The sequence below is a fragment of the Phyllostomus discolor genome, chromosome 13 (genome assembly GCF_004126475.2).
Source record: "Phyllostomus discolor isolate MPI-MPIP mPhyDis1 chromosome 13, mPhyDis1.pri.v3, whole genome shotgun sequence".
Classification (NCBI taxonomy): domain Eukaryota; kingdom Metazoa; phylum Chordata; class Mammalia; order Chiroptera; family Phyllostomidae; genus Phyllostomus; species Phyllostomus discolor.
The window spans coordinates 11,130,206-11,148,749 of NC_040915.2; the positions used below are offsets into that span (position 1 = coordinate 11,130,206).

The window sequence follows — 18,544 nt, forward strand, 5'->3', positions numbered from 1 at the left end:
TAGATGTGCCGTGGAGGTCCTGCCCTACAGCCCCTGTTACACCTTACAAAGGCCTGGGGACAAGAAGAGGCAATGCTTAAACAATAAAGAGTAAATGCAACTAGGATGCATTTTTCTCATCTTGCTTCTTAGGCATATCCTTTGTTCCTCTCAAATAAGTTTTTTTAATTCTCAAAAAAAAAAGTAAATGGAAGTAAAATTCTGACTCAACTATGGTACATACATTTAGAAGTGACAATTAAACAGTTTGTCCTGGGCATCTTTCTTACTTGGATGTATATCTCAAACTTTTAGGTACTAAGAGCTCACTAATCTAGTATTTCCTCTTCCTTGTCCCTATCAAACCCTGTTCTCAGGAAGATATACCACAGTTAAGTGCTTAGAATAGAGCATTTCTTGTAGAAAATGCTATATATGTTGCTTATTTTTATTATTTTTACTGTCACCTGCATTTCTATTTTAAGTCTTTCTAATTTGAATGAAAAGTCTTTTCCCTTATAATGGAATTTGAAATAGGAGATGCACAGAAATATTTTGAGAGATTCCTGAAATAAGACTTTGTAGGCAAACAGCCTACTCATCAAGTCTAGTATGCTTTTCCTACTAAACACTGGCTGCATGCCCAGGCAGCAGTTACTAAACTTCCTCTGAACACCAAAGGCAGATACACCTACATGGTCAGCTGTGAAGAATTTTATATGCCTTACATGTGCTCAAACACCTATTTGTTGGGCCCTCAGGTACATGGTAATTAAATCAAGTTAGGAGTATCCTTGAGGGAGAGGAATAAACAGATAGGCTTTAAACAATAGAACCATATCAAAATTGAAGCCATTTAGATGCGGATAATTCCACTCAACTGGCCTGATCCTCATGCCACCTAATCCTCTCCACTACCTATTTTGTTGATTTGAAGATTTCTTCTATAATTATTTACTGCCCTGCACAAAAATGGAAACCTAAATACCAAAATGGTCTCCTTGATGAAAACAGAAGCTGTAAGGAAGATGAAGGAAAGAGGGCTGACAGTACAGAGCCTTGAATTGTATAGATTGCTTCTTGTTTGGTAGTTTCTAAAGTGTTGCAAAGCATTCAGGATAAAAGTACAAGGTATAGGAGCCATATACTATACAGATTCAGAAAACTTGCTAAAGAAACCGTACCATGTTTTTCCACCTCCCCAGTGACAGATCACTATCACATGCTCTCCTGCCTTTACTGAAACCACACCTCCTTTCTTAAAATGAACTGCTTGAACCCTGCTCCACCCTCACTCCCATTTGGAGAAAAAAAAAGTCTTCAGGTGAACAACTTTCCAATACAAATCAATTTGGATCAATTTGGAGCCCACCCATCACTGGTCATTTCTGGAGAAGTCTTACTAGATAGAACACCAGTCTTAGAATACTCGTATATAAAGAAGGGGCTTAGTCCTTCTTTCTTCAACAGGGAAGATTCACAAAGCCCCCACCACAATAAAGAACTGAGTTTTCTTTATACTTTTTCCCATTTCCCAATTCATTGCTCTTCCTCCTACATGAGTTTGCTAAAGCTCATAGTCAAAATTCACACCTAAAATAAAGAGACCTGAAAGAGAAGCTCATGTAATCCCACTCCTTAAATATCACTAAGACATCTGAGATATTGTTTAGATTGTGGACTCTTACTTTGACATGCCAGCATAGGTAGATGGAAAGGCAAGCACATCAGATGTCACTGTTTGGCAGCTGATAAAAGTCAGTGGTGCTATAATACTAAGCACAGAGCCACAAGATTAGTCTGTGAGGGAAGGGATGCCTTTTCCTTCCCTTCGATAGTGGGTTAAACCCAGCTGGCACCTCCAGAACTTACGGGTAAGTCCCTTCTTTATTCCTGCTACAGTTTTGGGTTTTGTTTTTGTTTTTTGTCCAAAAGAGGAGTGTGTACAGAGGTGATCTTCAGATACACAGTTTGAAAGCTACATCATAATGGTATTATACAAAGATTTGAAGAGAAAGTGGTCTTTTCATTCCACTAAAACTAGAAGGCACTGTAGAAGGGTATAAAAGATAGTTATGAGTTGTTACTTTTAAGTCATCATTTTTCCTTGAAAGGAAACACTTGGTCTTACTGTAATCATGGTGATATCCTACAGCTTCAAAATATCCTCAATCAGTCTTTTGTGCAAGTCTGTACTATATTAGAGATAAGAAAAAAGTTAAGATTTTTTAAACAGGAGACTAGTATTTTATTTATAAAATGTTGATATTTATTTAACATAATGGCCATGTAATAGAATTTATTATAGAACTGAATTGTTGCACAATAACTGCAAACATAAAGAAAAGCCTTTCAGAGTTACCTGTGGGAATGAACACCTATATAAAATTCAGTGAGAGATGAACAAAATAAAAATTTTGAAAGGACATATTTTTAATTGAGCTTAAAAAATAACAGGAATTTTTAACTATGTAGGCTGATATCAAAATGAACAAAATAGTTGACATTAGAAATATATGTAAAGAAAAATAAGGAACTTTGGAAAATATCTGCTGGCTGAGGGGAATGGTGGGGGGGAGGTAGACATCTGTACTTGAACAATAAAATTTTTAAAAAATGAAAAAAAGAAAGTATCTGCTGGCTATTAGTTAACCAGTTTATTCCTTGCTATTTAAAATGAATCTGATGCATCGCCTGCTCAAAAAGGAATTTAGGAACCAAACTGGATTCAATTCTGCAATGAATAAACTAATAAATACAGAACTATTTGCCTTGAAATAGAGCCTTTTTTTGAGAAAATCTAATTAAAGTCTCCTCTGGATGTTCTTCTTCAATGATTTCAAAGCCCACTATAGTTAATTACTAAAATGTACTCTAATTGAATGTGTTCATGTTCATAAACTTGAAGTTAAGGAATATATGATTTTTTAAGTCTCTTTAACAGAATCTTTCTCTTGACTGTTTAGTTGCATTTTTGTTCTTTCCAAAAATTACTAGTTTTAATTTAAACTACAGGCACAATTTGGATGAAGTTGTCTGGAAATTTTTCATTAAAAAAATGATGCTTTTTTCAAGATTGGACATCAAATAATTGTTAAGATTTTATTTCAGTAATGACAGTTTGGCTAATATTATCAGCTAAAAGTTTGATCTAGCATTTTCTCAGTGCTGGTTTAAACTATGTGAAATCAACATACTTTGAACTAAATTACTTAATACCTTAAATAAATACAGAAACAACGCTTCAATTTATAGGGCCAGTCTTTGTGTGGAATGTCTGTACACAATCCTGCTTCAACTTACCACACTAATGAAAGAAGTGAGAGGCAAGTATAATCCCTAAGGTGATTTTAGTGACAAATGACTTTCATCCAAGGAAAAATGGGGATCTCCTGTAAAGAGTAGATCTAAAAGCTAAGTAAGAAACATGGCACCTATCTTTTCTTTGTAAGGTATAGGCCAGCTTCACAGCTGCCTTACTTCCTTCGTAATCCTGTTGGTCATTTCAAAAGAAAATATGACAGGTGCTAAAATAATTTTTAAATTGGTCTAAAATATATATTAAACAGGTAAAATAATAAAAAGTAAAACTAAATAATTAAGAACACATCAAGATAAATAACTAGATAATATAATCTAAAAACAACAGATAAAATACAAATGGCTCTGGAATGCAGTCAGTAACATATATTATACTCACACAGAGAGACACAAACACATAGTCACTCCTTAATTATTGTCTATTTTGGTGCTATAGTCAATTTGGAATCAAGGGAAGAAAAAGAGGCAGTGAATTGTAAGGTTAAAAAAATCCACCCAAATTGACAACAGTGAGTTATAAATGTTCCCTCTACTTCGTGAAATTGTGAAAAGATGAAAGAGTAAATATGGACATTAAAATGGCATTCTTTTTTTTAAGATTTTATTTATTTATTTATTAGAGAGGGAAGGGAGGGAGAAAGACAGAGAGAGAGAAACATCAATGTGCAGTTGCTGGGGGCCGTGGCCTACAACCCAGGCATCTGCCCTGACTGGGAATCAAACCTATTATGCTTTGGTTCGCAGCCCGCACTCAATCCACTGAGCTACACCAGCCAGGGCTAAAGTGGCATTCTTTACAAAAGAAGCATATTGCTCCCCTTGACTTACCAAGACATCCCTCACATGAATTAACTGGTGTACCAGGAGAGCTGTTCTTTGGTTTTGATGAGCAATGGGAAGGATTCAAACTGAATGGAAGTTGACATGCTATATATTTAACTGCTAATAATTTCAAATCATTAAATTTCTGTGGTTAATCAAATGGTAGACTCTGGGCAAAAGTTAATCATGAGACATAGAATTATCACATTGAGCACTGTCACAGAATTTTTCATAAATAACCACTTGGCAAACTCAAACTTTGAGATCCTACATCTTGAAGCCCCTGGATATGCTTAAGAATCACCCGGAGGCAAACACTAATTAATCCTTTTTTCTTATTCTCATGGGGAGAAGTCATTTGTGCAAAGACAGAGAATAAAGGAAGAAGCGTAGAAACCAGGCAAATTCCACTTTGAGATAACCTTGAAAGAACCAAAAAAAAAAAAAAAAGAAAGCACACAAGCCCCTAAAGATGTTAAGTAAACAGTACTGTTTTTTACAGAAATATTGTAACTGAATCATTTTCTCCATTTGAAGGAAAAATATTCTTCAAGAGACAGCCACTCCATCAAAGCCAGAAACACAGAACTCCCAGGATCTCAACAAGAAGGGGCAGACCAAAGTTGCTTCTGATTCCTTGCAACCTTCTGTCATTCCAGGCTTGCTGCCCCAAATTCAGGACCTCAGCCATCCAGGAGCAAATCACTGTAGTAATAAATTGCCTTCATCTTCCATATACCAGCTAAGCATGTTTAACTACGAACGGCCAAAACACTTCATCCAATCCCAAAACCCATGTGGCTCCAGACTGCAGCCTCCTGGACCAGAAACTTCCAGCTACTCTAGCCAGACCAAACAGTCTTCCATTGTCATCCAGCCCCGCCAGTGCACAGAGCAAAGATTTTCTGCTTCCTCAACAGTGAGCTCTCACATCACCATGTCCTCCTCTGCTTTTCCTGCTTCTCCCCAGCAGCTTGCTGGCTCCAACCCAGGCCAAAGGGTTACAGCCACCTATAACCAGTCCCCAGCCAGCTTCCTCAGCTCCATATTACCATCACAGCCTGATTACAGTAGCAGTAAAATCCCTTCCACTATGGACTCCAAGTAAGTGAGTTTTTAAAATATATGCATTTGGATGTATACTTCATATACAATATCTTGAGGATGGCAGGGGGTGGGGGGTAGGTAATGCTGTAGTTCATTCTTCTAAATGGAGAAAAAGGCAAGGTGACGTGAAGGTCTCATCCCATAATTCTCCTAGAACATCTTGAACCAGGGTACTGGCAATAAGAGGTCATCTGACCCATTCTCTAGTGTCCAGGTTGAGCTGAACCCAAACCATCTATTACCCCATACAATTACTCACCTATTATTTTCCATCTTCAAAACAAGATTTCTGACATACTCAAGAACACCGAACTATTCCCCCAGTTCTAAGTTAAGTTGCTCGTGCTGTAAATTTAATTGCTCTGGTTCTGGGTTCAGTTGAGATGATGAACACCTGCCTGATAGGATTTCCTCTCACATAAACAGAAGCTATTAAATTTCTTCCTAGTTTCAGTCTTTTCTTCCTATCCACTTCCCCTCTGATCTTAAATACTCACTTGCCTAAAAAGAAAATCTGGGATTCAGAAAATAAAGTGTATGCATTTCCCTTACTATGATCAGAAGAAAAACTTGAATAGGTAAAAGGTTTATGACCTGAAGGTTGCCTTTGGTAATTAAAACTGCACTTTGTTTCAAATTGATGAGGCTGATCTAAATGCAGGGATGAACACCTGTAGCTTTATGCAAGCATGTACTATTTTCACAGTCCTAAAACTGTCCTAGGAGAACCTGATATGAAGGACATAGTGGTTGTGCTTTTTTTAAAACATGATCTGAATACTTTGCGCTTATGCAAAGTTAGGGCTATCAGTTTTCCTGTTCCTTGGCAGGCTAGAACATCAGAAAATTAAATCAGAGGCATCTGAAAAAGATTGTCCGATGGAATGTGTTTTGTTTGTTGCAGGCGTATTGATAGATTTGCTGTAATTCTTGCTAATTTTGCTCAGTCTTCTCTAGAAGCTAATTTTTTTCTGGAGATTCCTATTGTGGTGAGAACCCTGAAAACCTAGTTGAACTGACTATGGTGATTCAATTTGGAAAGAAAACTTTTCAATATTTTTAAGAATAAAAACCAAGAAAACCAAAAATACTTGTTAAAATCCTAGATACTAGGCTGAACCATTCGAAATGGCTGATAGTCAATTATTTTTGACCTACAAAAATGGCATTTCTTATGTTTGACCTAGTGTTTTTTAAAAGATGCAGTAAAGAATTAACAGCCCTCTCTTTTTCCTCCCAAATTCCCATTATACCCATTTTCACACATTATAGATTTTTCTTGGTAATATTTTACCCAGACAATCTTTTTCCATCTAGTTTTCAATTATTTCTGAATTTCCTATATGAGCATTTTTAAATCTAAAATAACCTTTTCTGACATTTTTCTTCAAGTCTTTCAACCCTACTCCAAATTCCTGCCCAGAAAAGAAAACCATCAAATAAATATCACTGAGCCTCAACCATATACCTAGCTCTGTGCACAGAACTAAGAGATGAAGAAAAGCAAAAAATAGAAAGGATAAGAAATAAAACAGAGGAGGTCCCCAAACAAGAGATCAAAGATCCAGCTTTAGCTGTTCCATTTTCAGCAACCATAGATAACCCTTTTAATCTTCCACAGCCACTTGATACCCATTCTGTGTCCAGCTGCACATGGTGGAAAGCTCTGGCCCTTTGAACATTTGTGCACAACTCCCCTCATTGTTATGATGAGCTTAAAAGTTTGCCATGTTTTCTAAAATAATCCCTTGGATTCTGATCCAGAGAAGTTTGAAAGCTTTATTTAGCTTTTCGTCAGTAGAAAACCCTTAAGCAAATGTTCTATTCAGTTGATCAAACCACAGACTAGAAACTGAGAGGAACCCTTTAATTCTAATTACTCCTTTCAAAAACCTTGCTGTGTGATATTCAGCGACTTTGCCAATTCAGTGATTCAGTTTTCTGATCCATAACAAAATTAAGGATTGGGTAATTAATGATAGGAAAAACAGACCTATACAGCAGTGTGCAAGTATAATATTAGTTTATAAATATGAGTTGCTATCAAGTCCTAACACTTAAGCCATCTGAAGTGGTAATAATGAGTGTATTCAGTGAATAAAGGGAGGCTGCCTATATATATCAGTAATTCTCAGGCTTCCTTTTGATAATCCTTCAAGATTTCTCAGAGATATTATAATATGTTATGACAGTCTAAAAAAATTATTTAATGCTAACTCACTTTAACAAATGTGTGACTTAGATGGTGAACTAGCATTTAAAAAAATAGGCTATTTTAACTTCATACCACTGGAGAAACAGATCTAAAAGACCAAAAGAATTTTACCACTTTGACCTGGGAATTCAATCGTAAAACAAATGAACAAAAAACACTTTATTTAGACACTTGGTTTGGCTATTTACTTAACTGAACAAATCAGACTTCAGTTAAAGATTAATGTGGACAACCCTGAAGATCTGAAATGTAGGGAAGGGAAATGTGTATCAACAACTTTCATTACAGAGCATCTTGAATACAATAGAAAACATTCATTCATTCAACTGATATCTATACCCAGGTTCTGTGTCACGGGATATATATAATACAATGATGAGTAACAAGACTTCTTTTCAGTATGTGTACAATCTAGAGATTATTAACCAAGCCCCCAAAGCCTACAAAAATTTGAATTCTGGCTCCACTCAGAAAAGATAGCTTTCCACTTAACTTACAAATTCTTTTAATGATCCTTGATAATATCTGAACAGGAATATGTCACAGAACAAAGGCTGCCTCATCTGGATAACTGGAGAATGTTTATTATAATAATGTAAAATAGTCAGTAAAGGTAGTGGCCAGTTTTCCCACATTAAATAGATATAAGCTAGCAACTATATGACACTAAATTAATAAACTGAATGAAATATGAACAAAGCACTGTGAAAACTGTACCTAACAGATCAAATAATATAGGAGTACCTAAAGACTACCCCTGCCCTCCATCAAAAGGAAAACTCTGGGAGTGGCAAGAACATCTTAGAAGAAAATTTAGAATCAGAACTTGAAATAAGGATTTAAACAAAACTCTTCAACTGCTATTCAAATTTGCTTCCTTTTTTCCCAAACCCTTCTTTAAGTTTACATTTCTTTCTTTTTCTTCCCCTAATTATTCTTTTCTTTCTCCAAAAATCACTTTAGCAACATTAAAGAAACTGTCACTACTGTAGAAGCTATGTGTTATATAGTGCCATATTTGCACTTTCTAGAATAAGAAACTAATAGAAATTGGAAATTAATAGAAAAACCAGCAACTATGTAAACTGTAGGCTCCATTCAAAACAACAGAATAGTCACTAAATACCAGTGGTTATACTGGTAAATGTTTAACATTCAGCTGGAGGAAGGAGCCATGATTTCTGGTATTTACCAATCTCCCTGGTATAGAGATTCCTACCACCACCAATTTCAAACTACCAACATGAGATCACAATAGCTGGGAAGAGATGCTAAACATCAGCCCTCTTGAGCCCATATGAGTCAGTACCAGCACATCACTGATTAATATCCACCTATTAATCAAACTTATAAAATTCAATTTTAAGATCAAAAGAGCTCTCAAGCTACAAGTAACCAGACTTCTTTAGGCAAGGTCTTTAAGGAAGGACATCCTCCATGTATCTACTCTAAATTGTTCCTCCTGCTACTTGATTTTCACTTGCCAAAACTAAAAGAAACAAAAAGACTGGTAATAAGTCTTATAAAATCCTTCTTGACTGTTACTAGGGAAATTAGTGTTTTTATTAACACCAATAGTACTAAGTGGTAGATTCAAACTATCTAAAGGTGACTGACAAGGGAAGGCAAACTCGCTTTTAGATACACATCTGAAAGATCTTCTTTTTACAATTTTTCTTTCTTTTTCAAGTTATCAACAACCTTCAGCTGGCCAACCTGTAAATGCTAAGCCATCCCAAAATGCAAATGCTAAGCCCACACCAAGGACTCCTGACCATGAAATACAAGGATCAAAAGAAGCTCTGATTCAAGATTTGGAAAGAAAGCTAAAATGCAAGGACAGCCTTCTTCATAATGGAAATCAAGTGAGCAAGATGTCTATTCTATACAAAAAGCCAGTTAAAATATAAAATCTAACTTCAATAAGAAAGTTCTTTCTGTGTTACAGATCAATGAGCATAAAATTGGCAAAGAATAGGATAATCTTTTTAAAAGGGAATATTTGGGTCCTATTTCATATTTCTCTGCATGAAATCACCTCTTAGTTTTAAGTAGTAAAAAAAACAAAGCAAATGAAAAATCAATCTGAATGATTTAATATTATCTGTTTTAAGTATTACCCTCTCATAAAATAAGTCTAAGGACCAAATAACTAATAGGAAATACTGTCAACCTGACTTCTTCATGTGCTTTGGTATATATTATTGATGGACAAATAGCTATAAATTTTATTATGTAACTCTTACTGTGCACATTTGTTTTAGTCACCTATCTTTGAGACAGTACTATATGCCTTTAACCCAAATACATTTAACCCATCAATTGTACTGCTTTCAACCAGAAGTTAGTAATTCAAATATTCAGTGTTCATTTAATAAGAGTTCTTTCTGAATATGAGAACATGCAATACTTTATTCTAAGACAGAGCCAACTGGAACACACAAAACAAGAAGGGAAAGAATTTCCCTTTACCTGGGAGAGCCTTATTTAGGGGTAATCAAGGAGCAAAAAAGAAAAAAGTGAGTATTACAGATGAGGGAAGTGGCAATAGATTGGAAGGAAATACTTATAATTCAGTACAGAACTATACTTTCTTGGTAAAATTCTCAGTAGTTTTAAGTTAAACCTGTACGAACAACTTTTATTAGATCTCATTACCATTCTTCTTAATGACTTACTTCTTTACAGCGGCTAACATATGAGGAGAAGATGGCTCGCAGATTGCTAGGACCACAGAATGCAGCTGCTGTATTTCAAGCTCAAACTGACAGTGAGGCACAAGATTCACCACAGGTAAATTAAAACAATCTTTATCTAACTGGAGCTCTTTTGGTGTGTGTGAATTTTAAATGTCTACTATTCTTAACATTTATAAATAGCATTTGAAGCAAAAGTCGATCACTTCCATGGGAGAGGCCATGATGGGCTAAAACATATAAAGTTTAAATTTTATCCCATTTTACGATGGTTCTAATATCTGCTAAGAAATGACACAAGGACAAAAAACACCAGAAGGCTAATGGAGTCACTTTTCATCTGGACGTTTATGAGTCAGTTAGATCTAAGACTTTTCCTACAATGTCTGTATGGACAGAGAATTTATGAGTTGTAAATCTTCAGCAGGCCAGGAGTTAAAACTCTAAACCAAAGTAATTATAATCTTTTCTCACAAGCTGTTTATCATTTCAATGTTTTAAAATATAGTACTCATGGTACTAATAAAACATCCAACTCCTTTAATCATGTTCCTATATTCACAATTGTTTATTAAAAACAAAACAAAAAAATAAGCCTTATGAGTAATGGCTTTAAGATGAACAAAAGCATCCTTTTCAGAAAGTGATTAACTTTATGAAGAGAATGAAGTGAATATCCATCCCACAGGCTTGTACCTAACCAACCTAATTTTAACAAGCAAAGTTAACCTTGAGTAGAAATTCATAGTTGGAGAGGCAGACTGAACTGTGATTGTTCTATATTCCTTCTGTAGTTACCTTTCATTCCTTCCCAAAAAGTCCACAAGAAACTGGGAGCTAAAGGAATGAAACTGGGCAATCAAGAATTCCAAGCTTCTGCCCTGGCTGATGTGGCTCAGTGGATTGAACTCTGGCCTGCAAAACAAAGGGTCACCAGTTCCATTACCAGTCGGGGAACATGCCTGGGTTGCAGCCCAGGTTCCTGGTAGGGGGCAAGTGAGAGGCAGCCACACATTGATGCTTCTCTCCCTCTCTTTCTCCCTCCCTTCCCCTCTCTAAAATAAATAAAGAAAATCTTTTTAAAAAATAAAAAAAAAGGCCCTGGCTGGCGTAGATCAGTGGATTGAGCGCGGGCTGCAAACCAGGCATCGCAGGTTCAATTCCTAGTCAGGGCACATGCCTAGGTTGCAGGCCATGGTGGTATATATATATATATATATATATATATATATATATATATATACCACCTTAAGGAGAAAAAGTAAAAAACTTTGGATATTTTAACTGGATTATTTTTATTTTTTACCAAAAACTTAGTTGATTTGCTCACTGACTGTTCTTCTGACATTTTGCTTAGAAAATCTTATGGCTAGCCAAAAAGTGTGACAGTTTTAAGAATTTTGTTTTAAAATGACAAAATACATTAAACATGCTCATCCAAAAATAAATTATTTGTAATGATTTGCTGTACAGGTGTTTTTCAGACATTCAGATATAGAAACTGTATTTTCTACTTCTTTGTATCTCCCACTAAGGCAAGCACAGTGAAATACACAAAATAGGCACTAAATATGTAATCAATTTATTAATTCTATTATAATTGTCATCAGTTCCTGATTTTATTCTCAAATACAAATAATTTTCTGGTGCTCAGATACAAATTCTAAAAGATGTTTGTTTAACTTAAATATACTCTTATTAAGTGGGAAGTAATTAATGGTGTTTTCAAAGCCTTTTCATAGCTCTACACATATCTTCCATGGTGTCCATCAGGACTTTGTGTCATGAGCTAAAAAGGGAAGTATTTTCCAGTCTAATATGTGTTTACTGCTGTTGGTGCCACTTTTGAGCAGTAGGCATTAATACCCCATATCTACTGCCAGCACAACTGACTTCATGTCTATTCCTGTTTTACTAAAGGACAATCTGTACTATGTGCTCCCATTTCAAATATACCAGAGGACACACCATCCTTTGTCATTAAATAGTCACCTGAAAAACGAACCGCTATCAATTCAAAGCCTATCTAAGTTTTATAAATCATGCCTATGGAACAATCTTATTAATTCTAGGATTTTCTTGCTCGAGTATTAGAAGGATAGTGTAGGATGTTTTAGATGCTTAAAAGCTTAATATATAGAACTAATCATAACTGTAAAAATACAGCCAACACAGAAATGTCCCTTTCAACTACAGCTACTTAGTTCTGTTTCAAGTTAACAATCGCATGTTGACATTATCACTTTGTTTTAATTTCAAGCAGCACAATTCAGAACATGCACGACTGCAAGTTCCTACATCACAAATAAGGTAAAAAAAATTTAATTTTAAATATGTTTTGCTATCTAAAATGCTTTCAGATTAAAAATATAATATTCATAGAGCCCTCAGGCTTCCCACATACCTTTTATAAAATACAATGTGAATTTTCTGTCAGTGATGATGGTCAAAATTTTATCCATTAAATATTAGAACTATCTTAGAGTAAGTTTTCTAAATGTTTTGGTCAAATAAGCCAGGACCATATTTCCATGTTAAACAACTTTTTCATGATAACAGGAACCCAATTCTAACAATCTTTGCATGTGGTTAAGAATTGTCCACGGGGTACTCTGCATTTTAATAGATCAGTTTCTTGAATTTATAGTCCTGTAAAAAAGAAAGATGTGAAATTTGTACCAGGTGTTTCTCAACTGCTACCATTTCCAATAGTTATCAAATATGCCAGAGCTAAATACAACCCTAAGGCCTCTCTCCATTGTTATCACTCTGTCAAACAGTATAGACTCTGGGGTTTCAAATTTGATGGCTAAACTATATTTGTGTGAAAGAAAGAACTTTTCTGCTAAGTAGTTATGAAAATATCTTTGTAGAAGTAGATCATCTTCAAGGGGAGGTGTGAATGATGAGGATGCAATCCAGGAGAAATTTTACCCACCTCGTTTCATTCAAGTGCCAGAGAACATGACAATTGAAGAAGGAAGATTCTGCAGAATGGACTTCAAAGTAAGAGAAGAGTTTTTAAGTAGTGGAGGAAAATTAACCAGGGGATACTAAATCTTGACAAATGTCCTCTTCCTTTTTAAAGCTTGCTACACAGCTTGAGAAGCAGTATGTATAGTGGGTAAGAACACAAATGCTAGACCCAAGCTTACCTGGGTTTGAATCCTGGCTCTGCCACTTTTCAGCTACGTAACCTCTCTGTCACTTAACCTCTCTGTGCTTTTGTCTCATCTGTAAAATGAGAATAACAAATGTACCTACTTCATCAAGTTGTTTGAGGATTAACTGAGCAAACAGGCATATGGTATTCACAAGAGTGTCTGCCATCTAATAAATAAGTGCAGCTATCATAACAGGGTCTCTAAAGTAAAATGCCTCTGTAATTCTTCTCCATTAAGAAATTCAAGCAACACTGCTTTCTCTCAGCCTAGAACAGTTCTTCAAGCTAGAATAGCTTTTCAGAAAAGCCAACACTTTCATCATCCTCATTTTGAAGAATTTTTTCTTATGTTTTTCCAGATTCCTTATGAAGTCAGTGTATAGATGGATTCAATTGTTAAGGCTTATATAGAACACTTAACAAACTGTCACCCATACACCAGAACTACAGCTTGAGAACACTGTTTTGGAAAGGTATTCATTGGATCAGCAAGCCTCACATACATGTGCTTCTGGGACTGCATTTGCAGTCACCATTGACCAGAAAAGCCATGTAACTTCCATACTTCTTAATTAAAAGATCTTAAAGAGTCTGAGATTGCATATGAGAGAGCGAGATAGGGTTTAAGATAGTCTGAAAACACTATATTAATTTCAAGAGTTTTCACTTGTACTGTTTTGTTAAAAATTATTGAAAGCAAATACCTTTTTTAAGCTCTTGCTTTGCATTTTCGATCACAAATGCACTCAGGTACTGAAATTGTTAAAATTCATAGACAAATTGGTTCCTGTGATGCTATAATTAAAAATTCTGTCATCTCCTTGTGTTTTCAATCCTAGGTGAGCGGATTGCCAGCTCCTGATGTGTCATGGTATCTAAATGGAAGACCGGTTCAATCAGATGATTTTCACAAAATGATAGTGTCTGAGAAGGGTTTTCATTCACTCATCTTTGAAGTGGTCAGAGTTTCAGATGCAGGGGCTTATGTATGTGTTGCCAAGAATAGAGCAGGAGAAGCCACCTTTACTGTGCAGCTGGATGTCCTGGGTAAGCCTTCTAAAAGATCATAAAGTATCTTTAATCCTGCAGTATTAAAAAAAAGAAAGTATTAAAAAAGAAAATTCCTGAAGACTTCATATTTAAGGTTAATGTCTACATTATACAACCCAATTTTTAGCCCAATTTTTTTTTATTATCTTCTCCAGAGGACATGCTTATTGATTTTCGAGAGAGAGGAAGGGAGGGGGAGAAGGAGAAAAACATTGATGTGAGAGAGAAACATCTATTGGTTGCCTCTTGTACATGCCTCAACCAGGGGTTGAACCTGCACCTAGCCATGTGCCCTGACCAGGAAACAAAACCATGACCTTTTGGTTCACAGGATGATGCTCCAACCAACTGAGCCACATCAGCCAGGGCAGAAGCATTGCTATAGATGTAACTAACACGTCTTAAAGTGAAAAATGTTAGTCTAATCATTTCTCTGGTCTACAATCTAAAACAATCAATCTAACTCACATTTTTACAGTATTGTCATAATCATGCACAGTTTAAAACTGAAGAGTAAATATCAACTTTTAGCCTTACACTGTGTTCCTTTTACTTGGAAACTCATCTGTAATTATGACAACAAAAACATGCCTATTTACTTTAGAAAACAGAAATAGCAAAACTCATGTTTCAAATTTTCTTTTTCTTTTTTTTTAAATATTTTATTTATTTATTTTTTAGAGAGGGAAGGGAGGGAGGGAGGGAGAGAGAAAGAAACATCAATGTGCGGTTGCTGAGGGTTATGGCCTGCAACCCAGGAATGTACCCTGGCTGGGAATCGAACCTGGGACACTTTGGTTCCCAGCCCGTGCTCAATCCACTGAGCTACGCCAGCCAGGGCTTCAAATTTTCTTTGTGAGGCAGTTCTCATACAGTTGATGTTCTGTTTTAAAATATTACAATTTAAGTGCTTTAAATATCTCACATTTATAATGGTTTAAGCCGTGGTATATCGCATAAGTAAGATTTTGCTGTAATTCACTGTTTGTTATATAAAAGCTTGATCAAGTTAGAAAATTTTCTTGAGTCTGTATTCTACCCAGATCAATAAAAAATCTTTAAGATTATTCTATGAGCCCTGGCTGGTGGGGCTCAGTGAATTGAGTGCCGGCTTGAAAACCAAAGAGTCACCGGTTCAATTCCCAGTCAGTGCACATGCCTGGGTTGTGGGACAGGTCCCCAGCAGGGGGCGCACAAGAGGCACATTGATGTTTTTCTTCTCTTTCTCTCTCCCTTCCCTTCTCTCTAAAAATAAATAAATAAAATTTTTTTTTAAAGATTTTTCTATGATATAATAAGGGGGCTCAATCTAAGGAAAAACTAGAGATCTAGAAATCAAAAAACAAAAACAATTCAAGTGATTAAGTTTTGGGTAAATCCTTCTTGTGCCAATAGCTCCAGAAATACTACAATGTTAGAGCTGAAAGAGACCTTGGCAGGCATCTGTCCAATCAACTCATTTCTCCTTCAGAAAAATTAGGGTTATGGTATTATAGTATCATTTCCTCTTTTCTCTCAGGTATTTGAAGAAAAGTAAAGACATAATAATTAATGACATCTGTGTATTACTTAATACTGATCGTTTACAAAGCATTTCTTCATTCATTATTTCAATTGATCCTCACAAAAATTCTGTATAGTAAGCACAACAGTCACTATTACTTGGGTATTGTATTATTTTACAGTAGATAAAACTATGCCTCATAGAAACTAAACAAATTTTTCCCAATTTGGCATGGCTAACAAATAGAGAATTTGAACCCAAGTTGTCTGGTACTCTTTCCACCACTTATGCTGCCTCCCTACAGAAGACGTGGCGAGTGAGGACAGACTTAAATTCTTTGAATGAAACATGATTATAAATGCAATGCATCACTACCTTACTGTTTTAGAACTCTTAAAAATGGTATTGTATATTATTTTAGTTAAAGCTGAAACATAAAGCTTTATGTTTTATGAATCAGTAGTGACTGACTGGTACAGAAAAATATTAGGGACAGATGTGGGGGGTTTATTTTATATTTTGCTTTTGCATTTTAAGAAAGAACTGGTCTTGTCCTGTACATCCATATTGTTACAAAATTCCAATTGTGTTATTACTTTTTATAACTTTTATATCAACATACAAATTTCATACTTTGACTTGACTAATATCATTTTTATATTTCAAATACTTGATTTTTCATTACTATGTAGCAAAAGAACATAGAAGAGCACCAATGTTTATCTACAAACCACAGAGCAAAAAAGTTTTTGAGGGAGACTCAGTAAAGCTAGAATGCCAAATCTCAGCTGTACCTCCACCAAAACTTTTCTGGAAAAGAAATAATGAAATGGTACAATTCAACACTGATCGAATAAGGTAGGATAAGTATTTCTAGACTTACCTATAGTTTAGTTTGGTGAATCCAGTTATACTTTGAAATGCATTATAAATGGCATGCATCTGTAATCTCGATTTGTCTTGTTTTTTTTTTTTAATTTTTTATTTACTTATTTTTAGAGAGGGAAGGGAGAGAGAGAGAAAGAGAGAGAGACAGAGACAGAGAGATATCATTGTGTGGTTGCTGGGGGCCGTGGCCTGCAACCCAGGCATGTGCCCTGACTGGGAATCGAACCTGTGATGCTTTGGTTCGCAGCCCGCGCTCAATCCACTGAGCTACGCCAGCCAGGATTTGTCTTGTTTTTAAAACATATACAGAAATATCATAAACCCCATTAAGCCATAATCCATTAATCAGAAATTTCAAGCATAATGTAAGCTAGCATTTATAGTACCTTGTTACTAACAATAAACAATAAAGTAAGCTAGCATTCACCTTGTTACTAACAATAAATGAGATTTGGTAAGGGGATGTTTAATTCAAGAAAACCAATAGCTATTTGGCAATAATTAAATACAGTCTCAGAATTTCCATATGCTTCTTTTTCTTATTAGTCTATGTAGATTGGGGCATCATAAAATACTTTCACAGGAAAATTAATTCCTACACTTTCGTTTTATAATTGTTTATTTTCAGCTTATATCATGATAACTCTGGAAGAGTTACCTTACTGATAAAAGATGTAAACAAGAAAGATGCTGGGTGGTATACAGTGTCTGCAGTTAATGAAGCTGGAGTGACCACATGTAACACAAGATTAGATGTTACACGTAAGTCTCATTGTTATAAAGAGATATATCAAGTGCTATAAAGGATTTAAGATTTAATAAGAAACACAAATCCTGGCAAAGCACAAAATCTGAGGGATTTTCCCCATACATAATCAGTTTTGATATTTTTCTTTTCCGGTTTGATAATGAATATCTCATGCAACCCATTTGTTTACATTTCTGAATTGACTTTTATTTGATTTATTTCAGCCCGTCCAAACCAAACTCTTCCAGCTCCTAAGCAGTTACGTGTTCGGCCAACTTTTAGCAAATATTTAGCACTCAACGGAAAAGGTTTGGATGTGAAACAAGCTTTTAACCCTGAAGGAGAGTTTCAGCGTCTGGCAGCTCAATCTGGACTCTATGAAAGTGAAGAACTTTAACAAATTTACCAACATTGGAAAACACAACTACACTATTAGTAATATATTCAATTGAATTTTTAAAATAAATCCATAGCTGTATTAACAGATTATGGCTTTCATTAGGTAACATAACTAATATATATTTATACTATTACTTATCCTTTGACTCTTGCACATTCTATCTACATCTCTAGTTTGTGAAGCCAACACAAAATTTGGGTACATGGGTTTGTAATTGTAGAAAACTATCTTAAAATGTGGGATTTTAACATTTAAGTCATACACATTTAACAACTACAGGTTATGAATTAACATCAACTTTTTAGACACACCTAATGCTTATAATAAGATTTACTGGTACTGCTTTCTAGTGTTCTACCCATTTTCTCTTATAGGAATACTAACATGATATAGATTATCTGAGTGTTCCACAGTTTTATTTCAAAAGACAATAAAATTTCAATTATTTAAAACAGATTGTCTTCTCTTCACAAAAGTCTAGATCATTAACATAAAGCTTCCGTATTTTATTTATGAAATGACTAGTAAACCCTATGAATAACAAGTTCCAAAACAGCAACGATATTACATTCTAGAGCATGAGTACATCCTCCTGGTAAAACTCAAGGCTGTCAATTCCTCCTAAAACTGAGCTCCATTTCCAAGGTTTAC

The 18,544-nt window shown here is 35.2% G+C and overlaps 1 protein-coding gene and 1 long non-coding RNA gene across 5 annotated transcripts in view; one reads left to right on the plus strand and one right to left on the minus strand.

The window, feature by feature from the left end:
* Positions 1-18,544, minus strand: part of LOC118498054 — a 32,631-nt gene that overhangs the window by 12,818 nt on the left and 1,269 nt on the right. Inside the window, exon 2 of the long non-coding RNA XR_004900574.1 lies at positions 13,296-14,386. This is a non-coding gene — a long non-coding RNA (uncharacterized LOC118498054). The remainder of the gene's footprint in view (positions 1-13,295; positions 14,387-18,544) is intronic.
* Positions 1,736-18,462, plus strand: MYOT (myotilin). Of its 4 annotated transcripts, none has more exons than XM_028529068.2 (10): positions 1,736-1,853; positions 4,660-5,226; positions 9,135-9,309; positions 10,133-10,237; positions 12,404-12,450; positions 13,014-13,146; positions 14,143-14,350; positions 16,550-16,715; positions 17,374-17,507; positions 17,718-18,462. In XM_028529068.2, the coding sequence occupies exons 2-10, from the start codon at positions 4,871-4,873 to the stop codon at positions 17,888-17,890; spliced, it is 1,497 nt and encodes a 498-aa protein (XP_028384869.1). In that variant the 5' UTR covers positions 1,736-1,853; positions 4,660-4,870; the 3' UTR covers positions 17,891-18,462. The 4 variants fall into 4 exon arrangements, with proteins under 4 accessions (XP_028384869.1, XP_035870720.1, XP_035870719.1 ...); XM_036014827.1 differs by having other exon boundaries at positions 1,738-1,853; positions 4,625-5,226; positions 12,401-12,450; XM_036014826.1 differs by having other exon boundaries at positions 1,738-1,853; positions 12,401-12,450.